The 22,787-nt window shown below is 39.9% G+C and overlaps 1 protein-coding gene across 1 annotated transcript in view; it reads left to right on the top strand.

Moving 5' to 3' along the window:
* LOC134080818 (protein mono-ADP-ribosyltransferase PARP14-like) overlaps positions 1-18,447 on the top strand; it is a 28,158-nt gene extending 9,711 nt beyond the window's left edge. The window contains 21 exon segments of the mRNA XM_062537428.1: positions 107-2,043; positions 2,262-2,498; positions 3,977-4,186; positions 4,296-4,410; positions 4,593-4,742; positions 5,351-5,413; positions 5,555-5,740; positions 6,099-6,305; positions 6,415-7,011; positions 7,101-7,249; positions 7,697-7,874; positions 10,912-11,188; positions 13,074-13,176; positions 13,274-13,388; positions 13,576-13,701; positions 15,322-15,528; positions 15,620-16,161; positions 16,163-16,250; positions 16,355-16,497; positions 16,698-16,875; positions 17,714-18,447. Coding sequence (XP_062393412.1) covers positions 107-2,043; positions 2,262-2,498; positions 3,977-4,186; positions 4,296-4,410; positions 4,593-4,742; positions 5,351-5,413; positions 5,555-5,740; positions 6,099-6,305; positions 6,415-7,011; positions 7,101-7,249; positions 7,697-7,874; positions 10,912-11,188; positions 13,074-13,176; positions 13,274-13,388; positions 13,576-13,701; positions 15,322-15,528; positions 15,620-16,161; positions 16,163-16,250; positions 16,355-16,497; positions 16,698-16,875; positions 17,714-17,997 — 6,092 coding nt within the window. The 3' untranslated portion in view covers positions 17,998-18,447.
* Positions 18,448-22,787: the final 4,340 nt, after the last annotated feature.

The following is a 22,787-nucleotide window of genomic DNA, read 5'->3' as shown; positions in this document are numbered from 1 at the left end:
CTCTGTTGTGTGACATTTGCTCTATATTAGTTTCTACATAACAACTTACTTTTGAAGAAACTCTTATTTACGCTATACTTTATAAACTCTTACTCTTACATTTCAGATGTTGAGACATTGTTAAACAAGCAGCACAAGATTTGCAAAGTTGAAGTCAGCATGTATCCATACTATGAGTCACTAGGCACAGCCCTGTGTGGTAAAGACAGACCAAGATGGAAAATTCCAGACTCTTTCACTATACACATTCACCCAACTTTGCATGAGTTTCTCCAGAAGAAGAAACTAACATCTCACATCAATGACCAAATGCAGGCACACCACTGCCAGGTGAGCATAAAAAGCACAGACCTTCGGCTCAGCCCACTCCCAACCCTGCTGAAGATGAAGGGACTCACAGCCAAACACATAGACGGCTGGAAGGAGAACACCTTAGATGCTTTCCACCAGATCATGTCCAAATATGGAACACTTGAGAAGATGATGAACTCAGATGTGTGTAGCTCAGTGGCAGAAGAGCTGCTACCAAAACTGCAGGACCATGTTGTCATGGAGATGGATTCCATTAAAGGACAGTTAACATTGGCGGGAATGACGAAAGATATAGATAATCTAAGACAGATAGTGGATGGCATAGTGAATAAGACTACAAGTCAGCTTGATGCAGAGGGGAACAGTGTTGAAGAGGAAATGGATTTGCCTGCTGACATGTTTAAACTCCTGCAGCTTGATGGCCTGTCACAATACATCACAACCTCCTGCCCCCTGGTGTTGCTGGATTACAAACCCAATAGCAAGAAACTGGTCCTCTCAGGCCTAAACCGTGAGGTCCTAACTGTGAAGACCTGGGTCCTTGAGAAGAGAATGCAGATGAAACAATTGACGATGGAGCTTGACCGTCACATAGTGGAGTTCCTGATGGCAGTAGACAGTGAGACGATGTCTGATCATCTCTTCTTCTCCCGTGGAATCCATGCCATATATGTGATCAAGGACAGAGCTGTGGTTTTGACTGGAAGCTCAGAAAGATCCCTGAATGAGTCTGTGGGAAGGATGAAAGAGACTCTGGCTTTCAGGGTTCTTACTGTTGAGGATCAGGAGGTGCTCAGAAAGTCAGAATGGAAAACTCTAATCACTGAAGTTTTGAATATGTTAAACACACCCAGGAAGATTCCACTGCTGAAGTTATCTTCAAACCATCCTGACAGTCTAACTGTATCTGGCTTTATTGAACCTGTCAAGGAAGCAAGCCAGATCCTTGAAGAGTTCCTGCAAAATCATGCAAGGGTTGTGGACATCGTGAAAGTCAAATGTTTAGCTGCTACAAGGTTTATTGAAGAATATAAATCAGGGGAATGGAAAAAATTGGCAAAGGTTGGTGAGGTGGTGGTAAAGTTTCCTCCAAAACATCCACAAATCAAGCTTTCAGGAAAAAGAATGTATGTAAAACCTGCTATTCATGCTTTTAAGAAGATGGCTACTAGTTTGTTTATAGATGAACTGAAAGTTTGTAAGCCTGGAGCAAAGAAGTGGTTTCAGGAACAAGGGAGCTTGCTACTATCAATGATGGTGAGGGATCATCGCTGTGTTGTTCTGCTTCAAGACGACAGTATGTTGGAGGATGATGATGAGGATGAAAGAAGTGATGAGTTCCCACAACAAGCTACGTCCCGAAGATCTACATACGGTGGAAGTGGCAATCATGGCCCTGGAAATCAGTGGGAAGGAGAGAAGAGGTGGCAAAGCTCATCCACACAGTCACATTCAGAAAGATATGATGAGGAAGAAATGCAGTGGAGGAGTTCATCCACACAGTCACATTCAGAAAGATATGATGAGGAAGAAATGCAGTGGAGGAGTTCATCTACACAGTCACATTCAGAAAGATATGGTGGGGAAGAAAGACAGTGGAAGAGTTCATCTACAGGGTCACATTCAGAGAAGCGGTCCACAGGACCAGATACATCAGGAGTCCTGGAGAGCAAACAGACATCTGAAGGTGTCAGGATACTTCTGAAGAAAGGCAACATTCAAGATGCTTCTGTAAGTTTGTCTTGTGTTTGTCAGTTGTATATTAAATGTGATTTGGTTAAAATTTAGGTAAACTGTAGGTTGACTGTATTTGATTTTTCCAAGAGAAACATCAGAAATGTATATTCTTGTATTGTTTGTGAAAAGTAACTCATTAGCACATCAGTATCGTTATTTGTAATACATTTTTACTTTAACATGTTTTATATTACAATCTCAACACCCTTCAGACAGAGGTTGTGGTGAACACAGTTGCAGAGAACCTGAACCTCACCCAAGGAGCCGTCTCCAATGCTCTTCTCCGGGCTGCAGGACCACAGCTCCAGTCAGCAGCCTCTGATGAGGCCAGAGGAGGCAAGATGAGATATGGGGAAATGGTGATTACAGATGGCTTCAACCTCAGATGCAGGAAAGTCTTCCATACTGTCTGCCCTCCATGGGACAACGGAGGTGGCAAGTCAGAAGAGGTACTGTATGTACAGCTGGTGTGGAATGTTGATAGTGGGCTTTATGTCATAGTCTTTGCTTTGGGTCATTTTTTAAATAGTCATGTTACATATAAAAGGCAAGGCAAAGCAATTGTATTTCACATTTCATACACAGGGTTAATTCAATGTGCTTTACAGTGCATACATAAGAGCAAAGAGGACATAAGCATAGAAGAACACAGTAGTTTAAAAGTAAAATACCTCAAATAGAATACACCAAAGACACAAAAGACCATAGAATAATTGAAGGGCAAAGACTGCAACTGGAAACACAGCCAGGCTGGTGTATTAAATGTGGCTTAAGACCAGCTAACCTAAAAAAAGCCTGAAATATCTTTCACCATCATAGTCTCTCAACAGAATATTGTGACAAAACTTCTGTCCATTTTTTATTAATCCTTGTCCATCAGACAGTTTCTCAACATGTTATTAGTACTGTAACAAAACGTCTGTCTGCCTTTGATTTTCTATCGGCACACAGCATGCCCTTTCCTGATATTCACACAGATTCTCACGTTTTGGCATCAAGACGAAAGGGAACTCTAACATGAAGTCAAGGACCATAGGCTACATTATATTTCAGACAGGTCACCATTTTGGCAAAGATGTACTCAATTTGAAACTATGGTGTAAAATGTTACAAGTAAATTCTGGACTTAATACAATGTGGGGTCTATTTATGGTTGATAACAGGTTCAAACTTTTGTTTGGGAGCAAATTTGCATGAATTGGAGGAGTTTTGAGCTAGACCATTGTTTGCATTAGCAACAATTTGGTTTATAGCATGTTGCAGTGGGCATACGCACATGTAGGCTACAAATGAATTGCTATTTTCAAACCACTGACAAAGTTCAAAATGAGGTATTAAAAATACTGCAATACTTTGGTTTGTCTGTAGGAACCCTATGGATATTACCACAGAAATGTAAGGCTTTTTTGAACTTGGTCAGTAGTTTGAAAATAGTGATTTATTTTGATGTATGCGTATGCCTGCTGCAACACTCTAAACCCTTTAGTTGCTAATGCAAACAACGGTCTTGCTCAAAACTCGCAAAACTAATTTTGCTCCCAAATGAAGGTTTGTCTTCGTTAATAACCACAAATAGACCCAGGTTGTTTTAACTCCCAAACTATTTAATGATTACACACTAACAGTATATGATTAACCAGTTAGCTGTCAAAATTGATAGATTTGTTTAGGCTAAACTGGAACTAAGCTAAACTGAATTAAAACAACACAACTGTATTATATGTATACTGTAAGTATAACTTGTGTTATGTACTAAGTCAGAATTTGAGTATTTATGGTTCATCAAAGACACCGTTTTATACACACATTCTTGAATGGATATTCTGTAGAGCAGTCTTTATGCAGATAATCTGCTTTGACATTCAGGTATATTTTCATTATTATCATGCAGTTATTTAAATGCTTTGTTAATTGTTTACATTAATAGGTATTGAAGGACATTATAAAGGATTGTCTGCAAGAGGTTGACACACGTAGACTGGCCTCAGTTACCTTCCCTGCTATCGGGACTGGGAATCTGGGTTTTCCCAAAGACCTGGTCCCCAGGATTATGTTGGAGGAAACCGAAAAAATCGATCCTCAACACTTAAGGGAGGTGGTCATCATAGTACACCCTTCTGACCAAGAGAGTGTGAATGTAAGGGTCTTTCACATAATTTTGTTAATATGACATATATGTGGTGATATTGTAACATTAATGCTATTGGTTAAAACATGGTAACTGTGTTGAATGATTGGTGTTGTAGTGCTTCAGGAGGGCATTCCAAGGAGGAAGCAATAGAGAGAGAAAAGGTGAACCATATGGCATCACCAACAGAACAGGGCAGGGCTTTCACAGACAGAAAGCGCAACAGACCTCAGGTAACATTTAATTATGCATGCATTGGTTTCAGTATTTCTCAAATCTTGCAGGTATGCTGTAGCTATTGGCCACTCCTTGCTGTCACTCTTAATGATTGAATAAATATTACATTGCCATCTGTTGTGCCATGAAAGTGCACTGAAGAAAGAGGAGACTGTGATAGATTGCTCTTTGTGCGCAGGATTATGGGGTCAAGTCAACACTCTGTCTTTGGGGAAACATTCTGTGCGCATCGGCCACCTGACCCTTGAGGTGTCAAGTGGTGACATCACCAAAGAGAAAACAGATGTCATTGTAAATTCCTCCAATAACACATTTTCCCTCAAGTCTGGTGAGTTCATTGCATTGAAAGAAAAAAAAAAAATCAGTTGGAGCACATGCATCTGGATTTATCTAATTATTATTAGCCACCAATATCTTGAAGTATACAGTCATACACTATGGAGGAATTGGTCCTAGAAAACATCAAATGCATTACTGATTTAATTTAGAAAGCCCTCTCCCTAGGTTATCTGACGCACCATGCACTGCAGTATAGAATGGCAATGCTGGGTTAAGAGTAGGTCCTGATTAAGCTGTGTTGTTTGTATAATGAGTACAGTCATTTCCTGTGTATTAGACATATTATGTATAAGCCGCAGGACAGTATTTTATGCAAGTTAAAAGAAACAAAACCTTATTAATGCCATATTAACGGCTCCCATGTATTAACCTCATAGCTGAAGAAATTTTGCAAAATCAATGTATAAGCCGTGGCTAATAGTCGGGAAATTACAGTAGTAGTAAAGTAAAGCTCTATTTATTTCAATGTAAGTTCGAATAGAATGTAGAGTGGAGACAAACTGATTTACCCTTTACCATTTACAACAAATATTCAGATTCATAGTTTTTTCATAGCTGCTACAACATAGGCCCTAACATTAATGCTGTGTCTTTCAGGGGTCTCCATGGCGATCCTTAAGGCTGCTGGCTCAGCAATCGAAGCAGAATGTTCAGAGATTGGTTAGTTGCTACGATCCAGTATGCTTATTCATTTTGATGAAGTGGACTATCATAAAACTTCGAAGGGGAATTGCATAGGGACATGGTAAAAAATGCAGGATGTGTTGAGAAATGATTACCATGTTCTTTCTGCATTCACAGTGAGTTCACCTAATTTCCAGTCCTGTAATATGATTTTGACTGCTGCGGGCAGACTTCCATGCAAACATATTCTCCATCTCATGGTACCAAGTAACCCCAATGCTATTATGGATAGTGTCAATGAGGTTCTCACATTTTGTGAGAAGAGAAGATTGACCTCTATCACCTTTCCAGCTCTTGGCACAGGTACAGTGTAATACAAAAATATGAATTTGATAATGCGCAGACTTATAATAGGCATGAAGCATCTCTGTTAATATAGATGTGCACCCAGAACGGCAGGTGGTCACTGTTCCTGAGCAGGAAGGTGACCCCTTTCATGAGTGATCGACACATTTGGTAACCCCTTAGATTTAGAAATGGGTATCTAGTACATTGAACATGTGACAAAAAGGGAAATACTGTAAGGTGACAAAAGTTAGCAAAAACATTTAAATGAACAAAAACAAAAAAACATTTCGATTCTAATGTAAGTTTATTTGTTTAATTGATTATTGATATTCTTAATCCTTGCTGACTTCATGAAACATCTGTTCACCACCAGGCCAAGGTGGAGCAAAAGCATCAGAAGTGGCTGATGCTATGATTGAAGCCATAGTGAGCTTTGTGAAGAAGACCAAGAGTCAACATATACAGTGTGTGAAGATCCTCATCTTCCAAACTAACATGGTTCCAATGTTCCACACAAGTTTGCTGACACGACAGGCAAAAGGAGGGGAAGATGACAAGGGCTTTTTTGATAAAGTGAAAGGTAATTTAATTACCCCCCCCCCAAAAAAAAGAAAGAAAAAAAATCAGAGAATGAGTGAAACGTTTATGTTTTATTGGCTTGTAATTTTCTTCTCTGCATTTACTGTAAGATGCACTTGTAGGTTTTTTTTCTGGTCAATCCGAAGAGCAGGTACATGATGATGAGGAGTTTGTGATGGTGGGTAAGGAGTTTGAACCTGCCATATTCCAGCTCTGTGGAGAAACGTCACAGGAGGTCAGCAGAGCCAAAGACTGCGTGACCAGCTTCATCATGAAAGAGCAGGCTTCTACTCAGATCAAGGACCCATTGATTAACTGTTTCACCCAAGAGGACACTAAAGAGCTCCAGGATCTACAGAGAGAGCTGACCGTCAGCATCAGAAGGGAGCAGAGAAGTGAGGAGCCAGTCATCTGCCTGGAGGGCTTGACTCGTGATGTGTTCAAGGTCGAAGGACGAATCAGAGGTATGATTCGGGAGGCAGAGAGGAAGGAGACAACCAAACGGGAGGCCTTCATGATCAGCACACTGGTAGAATGGCAGTATCTGGATCGGAGCAATCAACTTGTGTCTTTTGACATGTATGCTAATAGGACTTTAGAGCAGGCCTTCCAGACTGGCAGAGATGAATATGAAGCCGACGTGTCAGGCAGAAAAGCCTCAAAGCCTGGAAGGAATGATGTAGAACTCAAACGAGTTGATCGAAAAGGTTTGATGAAGTATTATTTTCATTCTTTTTATTATTCTGGATCAAATGTTTGACAGAAGTAACAATGCGCTAACCATACATTAATCTAGTTTCAGGTGATTCATCAGTGAGCCTACCTACCCCTTGGGATGACATGAAAGGCAACATTGCTCAGATCTCACTTACTGCAGGCAGCACTGAATACCAGGCCGTCGAGAATGAGTTTAGGACAACTGGCCTATCATCAGCAATAAAAAAGGTGGATGCATAACTTTAATTTAGCTGATTTCCATAGTTGATTATATGTTTATAGTTTAAAGTACAGTACATTGAATGTCAGTGAAGTTAAAGTCACTGTATGCAGTCCTTGGCGAGGTTATGTTTTATAGGTGAATTGATATCATCAAATTCATTTTTGATTCTGTTTGCCAAAACTTTACGGACACCAGTGACTGCACAGGTAGCAGTGGTGCTGATTGCTAATGCTAATTGGTGCCTTTTATGTAGCTCAGGCTCTGCAATGAATTCTGTAATCCTTCTATATGGCTGAATGATACAGGGTTTGCATGCTTTATTTGTGGTATATGGGTATGGCACAGATACCCTGATTTGATTTGATTGTGATTCACACATGAATGATTCACATTATAATGATTCAGTATAATTAAAATCATAATTGTTTGTGTCATTGTCATTTTTTTTTCAGATTGAGAGAGTACAAAATGCTGCGCTGTGGAAGAACTACATGATTAAAAAAGCAGAATTGGATCAGAAGAACAACCACACAAACAATGAGAAAAGGCTTTGGCATGGCACCCTTGCAGATAAGATAGACCACATCAACAAACATGGGTTTAACCGCAGCTATGCCGGGAGTCAAGTTGGTATGGGTCTACTTTTATTACTTTCAACATAACACACAGCTTCCTCATAGTAATACCATAGTAATCCCAGGGCTCCCTTGTAAAAGAGATTTATTATCTCAATGGGATATCACCTAGTAAAATAAAGGATAAATAAATACGCAAGTAATGTTTGTATATCGGAAATCTTCTACAGCTAGCCAGCATGCTTTTCATTTATTTTGTGAATCTAGAAGTGATTAAGAAGAGGATTTAGGGAATCCGTATGACAAAGATTTCTGTGTCAAATACACAGTAACTAGGAGTGCAAATGTACATACTGTAGATACTGTAGCGAAGGGACAGAGCAGTGACCACACCCGGTCTTGAACCCGGGTACTAATCCTACAGCTTGACCGCTACACCAAAGAGCCAGGCCCGTTGGTGTGGTAGTCATAGCACATACTCAACTGTAGTCACGGTACTCTGTCTCACTGCCCTCCCCTTTGGAAAGCTCGTCCATACACTTCACGCATACTGGCGTCCCTCGTGCAACCACCAGCCAGCCATACTTCACCCATCCCAGGGTGCCCCATACACGTGCTTCACCCATCTCTGGGGTCCCTCACACCAGGGTCAACTTATCCTGGGGGTCCCTCATATGGCTTACACATTGGGCAAGCTTCCGATAACCTTACGGCAAGCCATCCCACTTCTGACACCATTTGTAGCGAAGGGACAGAGCAGAGCTCGCTACTCCAAATGTATGGCAGTCATAGCGCATACTCAACTGTAGTCACGGTACTCCGTCACAGATACATTTTCTACAGTTCTTTATGTGTATATTCTTCAGTTCTCTGCTTTGGTCCACCTGGTTCTACACAATATTGCCAAACCTATTGGGCCACCTGCCTTGACTCGTATATGAACACAAAACAAGGTCCATAAAGACATGGATGACAGAGTTTGGTGTGGATAGAACTGAGAGCCAGTCTCCTCATCCAACATCAGTTTGTAACCTCACAAATGCGCTTTTGGAAGAATGGTAAAAAAAACCCATAACTGCAACTGCCCATATGCCCTTTGCGACTCACGTTGCCCTTCTGCGGGCAAAAAATAATGATAAATCGTAGGCTACAATGGATGCAGAATTTCACGTAGCTGCAGCGCTGCACGCGACCGGCACCTGAGCTGAGCCTGCATGACAGTCTATCACGTACACTAGATTGAAGATATTGTCGCGGTTGTCTAGTGAGACCGACTGCCTCCTCAATGTTGTCGGAAAAGGTGAGTTTGTGATGTATAACAAACGAGCAATAATCATCATCAAGTTTTATGACATTCATTAAAATCGTCAGGCTGAGTTTGCGTTTAGCCTAAATAATCAGAGAGATAGCTTGCAAGCAGACAAGCAGCCCGTCTCATAGCAGGCTACTATTTTTTGGTAGGCATGTCTGCTTCTCACATTTCGTTTTAGCAAGAAAAATGAATGATGGAAGTAATGCATCACATTAATTATTTCATTCAAAATGGTTAAATGCCTAAATCCTATCACTATGAAGTCAAAATGACCACTGAAAAGATTCAGGAGAGGGGAGACAACTCAAGTAGGCAGCAAAGGGCAGCACATCACTGCAGGGTTGGCTACAAAAAAGCCAAACAGCAGGTGAGACAGAGACTTTGCACTGTGATAAAGATGACACTGTGTAGGCAAATTGATTAGTTAATCAGACTCATATTTTAGCCTACTTATGACAACTTAGGCTACTTAGGCTAAGTTACATCTAAGATGAGGAGCAGCCTAAGCCTCCAGACCACGGAAAAAAGGGGACCAGGAGGAGGCACATAGGGCAGATAGGCCTAGTGATAAGTTGTGGGTTGTCCTTTTTTCAGTCCGAGCAACTGCCCCTCAAAATTCCTGTGCACGTCCCTGAACAGACTCTTAAACCTTGCGGAAAGCCTCCCCAGAAGAGTTGAAGCTGTTAAAGTGGCAAAGGATGGACTGATGTTATATGAAACCCTATAGATTAAGAATGGGATGTCACTTAAAGGGATATTCCGCCATTTTTTGAAATACGCTCATTTTCCACCTCCCCTCGAACAAAACAATTGATATTTACCTTGTTCCCGTTAATCCAGCCATTCTGTGAATCTGGCGATACAACTTTTAGCTTCAGCCTAGCATAGATCATTGAATCGGATTAGACCATTAGCTTCTCGCCTGCTAGCTTCATGTTTAAAAGTGACTAAGATATCTGGTAATTTTCCCATTTAAAACGTGTCTCCTCTCAAGTTAGAAAGTGCAATAAGACCAACTGAAAATTAAACCTGCCGTTTTTCTAGGCTGATTTGACATGGAACTACACTCTCATCTGGCGTAATAATCAAGGCAACTTGCAAACGTACCATAGGCGCAGTGATATCGTACGCAGCATCTGAAAATAGTCCCCATAGACAACAAGCAGTAGTAGTGCCAGTAGTTTGCAAGTTGCACTTTTGATAAAATGTGCAAACAAAATATAAATAATTTGCAGGGTTTCACTAAATGTTTAACTAAATATTTTCCACTAAATTATTCCCACATTTTAAACTCACAATAATAACTATATAATGTGAACAATTTACGTGAAGTTAAAACGCATGGACATTTTTTATTCTATACCTCCTCCTGGGATGAAGTCTGTTTCATGTTAGGTTGATATTCTGTTTTGTACATTGTTCAACTTCCATCACTATCCCATGACATTTTATTAGGGACATTTTTATTAGTTTCTGTTATTATCTAATTACATTGTAGATGCATTAGAGAATTTCTAAATACATTAGTTATTGCATATTCAGCACTGCCTTTACCTTTCACATGCCCTGGCAATGACATGGCACACTCATACTGAATATATCTAAATAATGCATGCATGTCTTAATGCAATGTGTAAATTACCAACATTGTAGTTTTAGGATTTAGATTATGATGACTGGCATTAGGTGCATTCAACTGTAACAGTAAACAGATGATTGAAACCAAAGGGATTTGTATGAAAAAGGTCTTACTCAACATTCATATGTCATCTGTCTACAGGTACTATGTATGGAAAGGGGTCCTATTTTGCTGTTGACCCCCAATACTCTGCCCAAGGCTATGCCCAGCCTGATAGAAATGGACACAGGCGCATGTACCTGGCAAGGGTTCTGGTTGGCGACTACGCTCAAGGAGCAAGTAACATGATAACACCTCCCGCCAAGGGTAAAGGAACAGCTGACTTGTATGATAGTGTCACAGACAACATGACACGGCCCACCATGTTTGTAGTCTTTCATGATGTCCAGGCCTATCCTGAGTACATTGTCACTTTTCAGTAAGAAATGAGTCTGTCTGCATGTTCACATTATTCTGTATTTTGATCATAAAGAGCACTTAAACAAACTGAAATTACATACACATGAATATAAGGTGAATTTGGAATAATAATATATTATTTTTAGAAATGAATTAACTGGGTTTGGTACCTGTGTTAGCTTTCCGGCTTCTGTTTCCAGAACCAGGTGATTGTGTTTAAAAGAGTGAAAAGATGGCCTCCAGACATATAAATTCCAAGCCAGACAGTCATAACCATCACTCATCATTCTTACTGGAAACTTATTTTGAAGTTCTCTTGTATATTTCGGATGCACTTTTAGCAATCCTAAAACATTGTTTTATACTGTAAACTCTTGCTATAAAAAGTAATAGCCATGGAGCCAACATTGGGAGGTGCCAAACATGCCAGGGGGTCTAGTTAAGTTGTATTGTACTTAAGGCTTAACACATGTACATAAACTGGCCACTACAGGTAGTGTATAATCATATTGCACCGCTGTTTTTTTTGGGGGGGGTTTGCCTTGTTTCATTGAAGGCTTGTTGTAGGTAAATATGGGAATTAATGAAGTGCAACATTAAATATGATCATATAAACAGGAATCCACACATTTAATACAAAGACAAGTCACATATTGTGGCCAATCGTACATTTGGGTGGGTTCATTTCCTCCTTTTGTTCAGTTAAGAATACATTACTTTGCAAATGATTATTTTAGACATTGGTGCATGATTGTTATTTCATTTTTTTTTTTTTTGTAATCAATATACCGGGGGCATTCCTTCTTGTGGTAGAGGCTGTAACCAGTCCTTTATTATTTTATCATAGCACCATCTAGTGGTAAGTGTTTGTACATTTCATGCGCACAGAGAGTAAAAGAGATTCATATTTTATAGAATTTATACTACAGTACAATACAGCAACATAACAACATTAGATCAGCTAAAGAAGCTTTTATTTGCTTACAGTTAAAATATGTGTACTTGTTGTATAGGTCTTAAAAATATTAAATTAATTAAATGGAAATTTTAATTAAACTGAGACATGCCCTGCATCCATCTTTGCTGTGCTACTTGTACTCAACCAATAGAGCTCTCACATACAGATGTTTGTGTCATGGTTATTTTGCTCTTGATTTGTCAATATTTTTTAAAATGTGCAGTTAGCTTATTCCAGTGAATAAATGCATGAATAAATTAAAAGCTGTGTTGATATTTCTTCCGCTGTTTAAGTATGAGAACTGCCATAGCAGCCAGCAGCCAGCAGCCAGCTTGCCACTGAGGAACTGTTTTATTGTCAAGAGCAAGTACTAGTGTAATGATATGTTGATGACATGTGCACCTTTTTCAATACAATATAGAGGCCAACTCGGAACAGCAACATGAAAGGGCGGTGGACAACAGTGGGTTGGTCAACCAAAATAATTCATTTAAACGTACGGTAATTTCTTGTGCATTAGCCAAAGACATACACGGCTGGAAGGAGAACACCTTAGATGCCCTCCACCAGATCATGTCCAAATATGGAACACTTGAGAAGATGATGAACTCCGATGTGTGTAGCTTAGTGGCAGAAGAGCTGCTACCAATGGTGCAGGACCATGTTGTCATGGAGATGGATTCCATGAAAGGACAGTTAACACTGGCAGGAGTGACGAAAGATATAGATAGAATCTAGATAACCTGAGACAGATAGTGGATGACTAAGGGGGGAATTCTCCCATTCGCACGTAAATAGCGCGTAAGCTTTTTTTTACGCGGTTCTGTTGCGCGTCTCTCTGTTAAGCGGATTCTCTGCGAGAGGTTAACAAGCATGGACTGGCCTCAGTTACCTTCCCTGCTATCGGCACTGGGAATCTGGGTTTTCCCAAAGATTTGGTCCCCAGGATTATGTTGGAGGAAACCGAGATGTTCTGCAACAAAATCAATCCTCAACACCTAAGGGAGGTGGTCATCATAGTACACCCCACTGACCAAGAAAGTGTGGATGTAAGAGTTTTTCTTCAGCTATCAGATAATTATGTTAATGTGGCATACATAATGATTTTGTGATGATATTGTTGCAATCTTTTTTTTTTTTTTTTAGAGCTTTAGGAGGGCATTCCAAGGAGGAAAAGGAAGACAGAGCAAAGGTGAACCTCATGGCATCATCAAGAAAACAGGGCAGGGCTTTAACAAACAGAGACCACAACAACCCTCAGGTAACATTTAATTGGTTGGTACTTCCGTCTTTTGATAATGCTAGAGTACAGTATGTATTCTGTGTACATTGATTTCAAATCTTGCTTTCACTCTTAATGACTGAATAAACGTGACATTTCCATCTGTTGTGCAGTTGAAGTGCATTAATGAAAGATGAGACTGCGATCGATTGTTCTTTGTGTGCAGGACTATGGGGTCAAGTCAACACTCTGTCTTTGGGGAAGCACTCTGTGCGCATCCGTCCCCTGACCCTAGAGGTGTCAAGTGGTGACATCACCAAAGAGGTCACAGATGTCATTGGGTGCGTTTCATGTAGCGTTTATACGTCCTCCCTCGCTCCTCGATGCCTCGATCCTCACTGATCTACATAAAGAATGATGGGGGGGAAACAATGGGATAGTCTATCCAGTGTTTGTTATAGATCAGTGGGAACGCCCCTCGAGGATCGAGCATCGAGGATCGAGGAGGCATAATGAGAGGCACCCATAGTGAATTCTTCCAATAACACATTCTCCCTCAAGTCAGGTGAGGTCATTGCATTTGATCTGGAGAAAATGTTTATCTGTTGCAGAACTTGCATCTGCAATGAATTGATTATTAGTCATCAAATTGTAGAAACCCTTATGGCCCCAAAGATGCTCTGACTCCATACACTGCTATGTACAATGACAATGCCGGGCCATCAGCCAGTTCTGATCAATCTGTGTTATTTGTAGAAATGATCAGTAATTTCCTGTGTATCAGCTGCATTGTGCATAAGCAGCAGGACAGTGCTTTATGCATGTTAAAAGAAACAAAACCATATTAGGTGTAGGAAGTCTGCACTGTAATTCCTACAACACTGCATTTACAGTTTTCCCTAACAAGATTGTCCTATGGTCAAATTTCTTCAAGAAGCTTCATTTATTTTTTTTCTTTGCAACATGCAGTGCTCTATTTTCCTTTCTGTATCACAATGACAGCAGGGTCTGACAACAAATTACAGTAAAAAACAGTAAAACCGTAAATGTGAATATTGTCGATCAAACTCCCACATACACAAAGGTGTAACCTACAATTTACAAAAAATGTCGTACAAATTTTAGCCATAGTTTACATCAGAACATCCCTCCAGAGTACAAGTGCTTACTGCATTATTGAATGCTTAGCTGGAATGATGTTTTTTTCATACTGTCATTGTATTTTTAAAGAAGGCCTACTTGCGGACATGTAATTGAGCACTGAACTAGTTTTGATGAAGTGCAGACATACTTAATTGCATCTCTGTCAATACCAATTTGCACCCAGAATGGCAGGTGTTTGACACAGTAGCTTTGTTGTTCCTGACCAGGAAGATGACCGCTTTCATTGCCACATTGGGTACCCCCTTAGCGCTATATGATGTAAAAAAAAAAATATCAAAAAAAGAGGAATATGCATAAGCAAGTTAGCAAGTTCAGTGGGACGATTATATGCACATTACAGAGAAATACACAAATAGAATAGAATAGAATATATACTTTTTTGATCCCGTGAGGGAAATTCAGTTCTCTGCATTTAACCCAATTTAACCGAATTAGTGAACACACAGCACACAGTGAACACACAGTGAGGTGAATCACACAACCCAGAGCAGTGAGCTGCCTGCCCAACCAGCAGCGCTCGGGGAGCAGTGAGGGGTTAGGTGCCTTGCTCAAGGGCACTTCAGCCGTGGTGGACTGGTCAGGGATCGAACCGGCAACCCTCCGGTTACAAGCCCGATGCGCTAACCAGTACACCACGGCTGCCCACACAACACACATACATGTTGATAATACTGTATCTAAATCTTTCAGTAACATGATGGAAAAATTGGTATTTATACCCCTTGTTCATTGGCTTCTGGTGCTAGGGTGGCAGATAGTACATCTAAAACGTGTTGACTTCATGTTTTAAACATTTGTCCTCCATCAGGCCAAGGTGGAGCAAATGCATCCGTGGTGGCTGATGCTATGATTGAAGCCATAGTGAGCTTTGTGAAGAAGACCAAGAGTCGACATATACAGTGTGTGAAGATCCTCATCTTCCAAACTAACATGGTCCCAGTGTTCCACCAGAGCTTGCTGACACGACAAGCAAAAGGAGGGGAAGAGGAAAAAAGCATTCTTGGAAAAATGAAAGGTAAAAAGTAAAAAAAAAACAAAACAAAGAATTGTTGGAGTGAAATGTTTACCATTTGCAGTCTTTGAGAGACTTTTTTTGCATTTTGCAGATTTTGCAGATGCAGTTGTATGCTTTTTTTCACCTGGTCGAACTGATGAACAGGAATCTGATGAGGAGTTTGTGATGGTGGGTGAGGAATTTGCTCCCGCTATATTCCAACTCTGTGGAGAGACGTCTCAGGAGGTCAAGAAAGCCAAAGACTGTGTGACCAGCTTGATCATGAAAGAGCAGACTTCTACTCAGATCCAGGACCCACTGATTAACAGTTTCACCCAGGAGGATGCTAAAGAGCTCCAGGATTTGCAGAGAGAGCTGACCGTCAGCATCAGGGTGGAACGGAGGAGTGCTGAGCCGATCATCTACCTGGAGGGTTTGACTCGTGACGTGTTCAAGGTCGACGGACGAATCAGAGATATGATCCGGAGGGCAGACAGGAAGGAGACAACCAGAAAGGAGGCCTTTATGATCAGCACCCTGGTAGAATGGCAGTATCTGGATCGTAACAATCAACTTGTGCCATTTAACATGTTTACTAATATGGATTTAGAGAAAGCCTTCCAGACTAAAATGCAGAGAGTGAAAATCAATCGGCAGAGATGAATATGAAGCAGACCTGTTGGGTAGAGTAGCCTCAAAGAAGGGAAGGAATGATATAGAACTTAAACGAGTTGATCGAAAAGGTAAGTTTAAAAAATGAAAACAAGATTGTCTTATTGTTGTTAAAACATTGACAGAGACAACTATGTTGACAATAGTAATCTAAAATACATTATTCTAATTTCAGATGCAGCAGTGAGCTTACCTACTAATTGGGATGACATGAAGGGCAAGAATGTTGTTCAAATCCAACTCAAGTCAGGCACCAAGGAATACAATGATGTTGAGAAGGAATTCCGCACAACTGGTTTAGCATCAAATATAATCCAGGTGAAAGCGTTACTCATAATGTAGTGTATTTAATGTTACTTATTGATATTGAAAATGTATGGAAAGACAGAAAGTAACTTTTATTCAATAAGTAAATTATGCATAGTACACAACCAAGTAAGATTGTTTTTAAATTTATATTATGGACTGTGTTGAAAAATTGTACAAATATATTATCATTGTGCTTTTGATTTTTCTAGATTGACAGAGTCCAAAACGGCACACTTTGGAGGAACTACATGATTAAAAAGGAAGAGCTTGATCAGAGGAATAAGCACACCAACAATGAGAAAAGGCTTTGGCATGGCACAAGTGTAAACAAGATAGACCAAATCAACAATCAAGGTTTTAACCGAAGCTTTGCTGGGTCTCAAGTCGGTAGGGTCCACTTTCATTACTTTAACAAGACATGGATGTATTTTGAACACGGCAACCAGTTGCATGAAAATAATACTAGGGACTATGTGGTGTCCAGCAATTATCTGTCCTTCTTAACTTTTTAGATATAATTAATGACACATCTTAATGGTATCCATCATAATTAATGTCATGGTACTGCCCTTAAATCACAGACTCTCATGTCGGGCAGTAAGGAGGGCCACATTATGCAGAAATACTAAGCACTTTCAGTAGGAAATCTCCTGTAATTTAGCAACTCGATCTCTATTTCTCTTGCTTTTAAAGCAACATTGTGTAGTTTAAGAGGTAGTTGTAAAACAATACATTCTTGTAGCCAGCTAGTAATTTCAAGGCTAAGGAACACAATGTAAAAACTGTTATTTGTGTGATTTGTCTTTGAAACATACTGGGTCCCCATTTGTACCCAGTTGCATCAAAGCTTGCATCCAGTGCATCACAAACTGTTGAGAAAGGTCATGTTCCTGCATGGTACAATACAGTTAGTCAAGTCAAGTCAAGTCACTTTTATTTATATAGCACATTTAAATTACAACAGGAGTTGACCCAAAGTGCTTTACATGGCAAAAAGAGAAAAGAGAAAAAGAGCTTTAGACAAGACAGTTGGTACTGTACATATTGCAAAAAGGGCCCCAGGGACACACAGGTCTGACTAAAACAGTGCATAAAATAAGTAGGAAGAAAAACAATGTTGCAGGAGTAGAGTGAAAATCATTATCAGTTAGATGTGCAGTACGTGCCTGGTTTGTTAGAGACATTTATAAATGTGTGACTCTGATCTAAATTTCCCTCTTTAAAGGTGCCCTGTATGGAAATGGCTCCTATTTTGCTGTTGACCCTCAATACTCAGCCAACGGCTATGCCCAGCCTGATGTCAATGGACACAAGCGCATGTACCTGGCAAGAGTTTTGGTCGGAGAATTTACTCTAGGATCAGGTGGCCTGCTAACAGCTCCTGCCCGGAATTCTGGAAATTCAGCTGACTTGTATGACAGCGTAACAGATAATATGAAACACCCCAAGATGTTTGTAATCTTCAATGATGTCCAGGCCTATCCTGAGTACATTATCACATTTCAGTGATATACTGTATGCTGTTTTCACGAACACATAATTCTGTATAAATGGGAAGCAAAATTCATACTGAGAATTGCAATTATAGAAATCTGTAAGGTTTTTGGTTATTTTACCTTTTATAAGTACTGTAGGATTCCATCCAACTCTCCTTTTAAGCATATTAATATTTGGCTAAAGGACATGTAAGTCTGTGTTTTTCTACCAGCTGTGTTATATACATTAAAAATGGACACTCATGTTATCAAGGGATGAGCAGTGTGAGTTCGGAACTTCAGGTTGTCTGGTCAACTTTAACAAATACACATAATCAAACAAAACAAATGTGTATAATGTATACAAATACATTTCTTAGCTTGTGGGGATCACATCAGTAATCACATAACTTGTGATTGAGACTGCATTCTTTTTTAACTTGACCATCAAGTGTTTAGCATGGTCACCACCATCATGCAGTTCATACCCACATATAGGTAATATACTCAAATGTAACATTTCACACCATTTATATTTTGGTCAGATTGACCTACAGTCTCAAATTGTTGTATTGATTACAAACTGTTCAGTAACAGATACATGGCCATTCACAGCTTCTGTAAGATATGTATTTAACTATTGAAATCTGAAGAATGATAAATAAAATGAGTCTTGAGAAAGAATTCTGAGTGTCAATTCATTCCAGCATTCCACACATTGGAACTTAGAATCCATGATCAATCATAGTTGATTTATTCCACTGCTTGATTGAATTTCCCATTGTCCTGCGTTCACACATCTACTGTATGAAGTAACTCCAATTTGTTGGCTGTATCAGACTTCACCAAACTTGTTCTGTATTTTAAATGAACGGTCACATATAAACACAGATGCTTAGAACATAGTAATGTTGTAGCATATGGCAGAGGTGGATTTTAGATAGTTGTTCAAGATCTGTACGTGACAAAGGAAATGGGCTACTATGCTAGCTACACTTGCGTGTTCTCAGTGTAATTATACTGTGCCCTTATTTTATTTCTTTCATGGACATGAAGTAGACAGTGTAACGGACCAAGTTCAGTAAAGCTGGACAGTTAGCCTTTTCACACTTTTGTCATTCCAGTTCATTAATGAACATATGATTTTCAAGTTCTTTTGAATCTTTGATTATTTTATCATTTAGCACCATCTAGTGGTAAGTATTTATGCATGACAAGCACACTGAGAATAAAATAACATTTTAAAGGTAGGGTATAAGGAATTAGCTTTTTTTTTTTTTTACCATTTTTGCAAAAACTCTTGAAATCCTATTCCTAACCCACTTACAGCCACTGAGTTGGAAGCACTGAAATGGAAATTAAACACATCAATCATCTGTGCAACGGGCAGGACTCGAAAAACTCCAGCCGGGGTGGGGGGGGGGGGGGTAGCTGGGGAGAGATAGTCAGCTGGTGGTGGGGGGCAGTTTCCTGTCCTGGGAGAAGTGTGAGACAGTCACAACACTCATGCTCTTGGTTCTGGTGCCTATTCACACAGACTATACATACACACACACACACACACACAACTACTGCAGTAATGTGGTCACAGCAAATAATGAGGTGCATGTTACAACTACAAAAAATACTGTGAGCAGTGTGTGAAGAGGAGGACTCAGATCCGGTGACCTGCCCCATGAACAGCTTCACTATTACTGTGGAAAAGAGACAGGGGAGAATAGGAAGGTAGCACTCAGACAATGGAGCAAAGCTGAATATGGGGGTCTCACACTGGTGCAGCCAGTACCACACACATGCCCTATCGCCTCGGAGGGGAGGGGGCAACTGAAGGCTATAAGTCAAAGCCAAGTCAAATAATACAAAATTAAACCAACACAAGAAAAGAAAAGAAAACTAATTGGGCAAAAGCTACTTTACAATAAATTTACACTCGGCAAAATAGCAGTGGCAACTGGTTCTGAAGACACAATACAGTCAGTCAGCCATACATACTGTAGCCTAGATACACAATCAGCAAATCAAACAGTGTCTCAATGCCAGGATTTAGTCATACACAGTAGACATTATGGTAGACCTACTTTACCTATATTTAAACCAAACACAATCTGGCCATGGATTAAAGTGAAAAAATCTCATCTGACTGAAAATGTTTTGTCCAAAAACGGCCATAGGGCCATACAGACTAATTGTACCCTCCGTTTACAAGTAGCCTAACACATTTTAAAGTAGGCCTAGCTATTCAATACTGCACACTGTTGCAAAATATAGGGGGTTGGGGGGTGTCACTGTCACCCCCGAGAAAATGTATTAAATACTGTTATGTAAATGCATAAATTCTGTGCACTTTCAGTCAGAGATTAGGGCCAGCATTATGCCTAAAATGCATGTATGTCTCCAAAACATTCCTCACCTGTTATCAGACATGCATGAAAACAATTAAAACTCAAAGCCATAGGTTAACCGTCAGATAGGCCTCCCCAGCAAACAATTAACGTTCTGCTAACTTTCACTAACGTTAGCTTTTGGTTCCCCTATGGTTCGTTTTTCAGCAACCTACTAATAACGTTTAGAGAACGTTATCTCCAGGTTGTCAAAACAAATAACGTTCCCCTAACGTTTTTACAACTAAAGAAAAAAACGTTATATTCTGGTTGAATCCCAGCAAGCAAATAACGTTAGCCGCTGGTTCTCCTGTGGTTAGTTTATCAGTAACCTTCTAATACCCTGGAGAGAACGTTAGCTCCAGGTTATCAAAGTTTCCCGAACGTTATTACAACTAAAGAAAAAAACGTTATATCCTGGTTGCATTTCTCTTTTCACACAACGTTGCTACTTAGTTGTTTTTAGGTATCGTATTTGTATAACCATATCGGTATTCTCTGGTTATGTGCGTGGGGTTGATTGATGAAAATCGCCCCAGAGTTTCTATGAGTTTCCAATTGAACACGGCCAGCAGCCACACTGCAAAGTCGGAATAATTTGTTGCAAAATCGACATATAGCCCTATTCTATTCTTCCCCCCTCTGTTGGATTGATATTCGGCCGACCAAAGCCAGCTAAAGGGGCCAGCGCGAGAAACTAGGTTGAGAAACTTTCATCTCGGTCCGTGCGTTCTGGGGTGTTGGTGTTTTAGCAGACTCAACCTCGCTAACTTTAAGACATTTGGATAACACAGAGATATAAAGTTACTCACGTAGGCTGGCTGTATGGTATCGATCACATTCTTCACATCTTCTCCATGCACTTGTTCCATTAAGTCCAACAGGCTTTTAAAAAACACTGTACAGGGTAAACCGGGTGGAAGAGCTAGCTAGCCATAGTCCCAGGCAGGCACACAACGATGTCATGCTAACTAATCTGACGAATAGTTTTGGATTAATCCATAATCGATTAGAATGGCAGAAATGCATTCATGTTTTTAAAGCTTTATTTGTTATGAAAATATGATGATGAGGACTCCAATGAATTATTTCTCAAACGTTGAGACTGCATCTTAAACAGCACAATGTTCCCGGGGGAGAATTGTTTTATATTAACACGTAGTCCAAGTTATAGCCTATACTGTGCTGTTCACTCAGCCTATCCCACAATTCCCAGTCCCAATTTAAAACAAAATAAACCAAAATCCATCATAATTCTGAACCGAGGACTTTTAATGGCATACGATGCAATAAAAACAGCCAGTTTTGAATGTTGAAACGGTGTGTTAGGCTAGCGCCTGCTCTGCTTATGTTTTGATCTGACTAATCGTTTATTATAGGAAAAGACACCGTAGACAAGAAAGTATTAGACCTAACCGCATTTAAATACTTAGCTGACACATATTCATATTTACGGCCCGTATTCGTCGCAGTTCAGCAAGCAGCTAATGGTAAGTGAAGATTCATATACTATATATAATCATTGCCTAGCAATCAGAGACGTTCGCTCTCCCAGGTTACAGCTAGGCTGTCGTCGCAGACGGCAAGTGTGCAGCGAGCCATGCAAGGATGTCACGATAATTCTACATATTTTTTCCCCCCTTTACACTTTGTTGCTGGGAGGTTAGGGGAACGTTAATGCAACCAAATAAAGTAAAGTTCCCTAAAGGGTAGGAGAACGTTCTGCTAACCAAAATAAACAACCAGAAAAAAACGTAGTATTTTCGTCAAGAAAACTTTCCTGGGGAACCTTGTGGCAACATTCGCAACTTTCAGGCAACGTTTTCCTAACCAGGAAAAAAACGTTCTAAAAACGTTCTCCTAACCAGAAATTGTTAGCTGGGTCTGTTATTGAAGATTTGGAATAATTAATTGTAATATGCTAAAGAATTCTGATGCTTTCTGATGTCAGGATATAATTTGGTGTAACTTTACTTAGTGTGATTAGGTGACATGTTGCTTAATTAAAGGTGCATGTCACTTTAAGACGTTTTAGTTGTTGGGTAAGAACGTGATGCACGGCAGAAATGTTAGGAGTTCCACGGTATTTCTGACCGTGTTGGTCGTGTCAATTGTATGAGAACTGTGCTGTTTGTTACAATAAACATTCAATAATATTAACTGGAAGACAAGACGTTTTTATACACACGCGTGAGTCATAGGACTCCTATTATATAAGTTTCGTTTATTGGAAACGGACCTACGACTTTCTCTTTGAAGAAGACAAATCAGGCAAACTGTATAGACATAGCCTAAGCTACTGGATCCTTTTGAATTGTATAAATTAACCTTGTTGGCTTATTATAATTAATTATAATTTTTAGAGAAATTAGCAGTTAAACTAAACAGTAGGATAGCCTAATAGTGGCGTGGCGCAGACACACACTTTTCCGTTGTCTGTCTC

This window comes from Sardina pilchardus, chromosome 5 (genome assembly GCF_963854185.1).
Source record: "Sardina pilchardus chromosome 5, fSarPil1.1, whole genome shotgun sequence".
NCBI classification, from domain to species: Eukaryota; Metazoa; Chordata; class Actinopteri; order Clupeiformes; family Clupeidae; genus Sardina; species Sardina pilchardus.
This window is presented reverse-complemented; position numbering and strand designations above follow the sequence as displayed.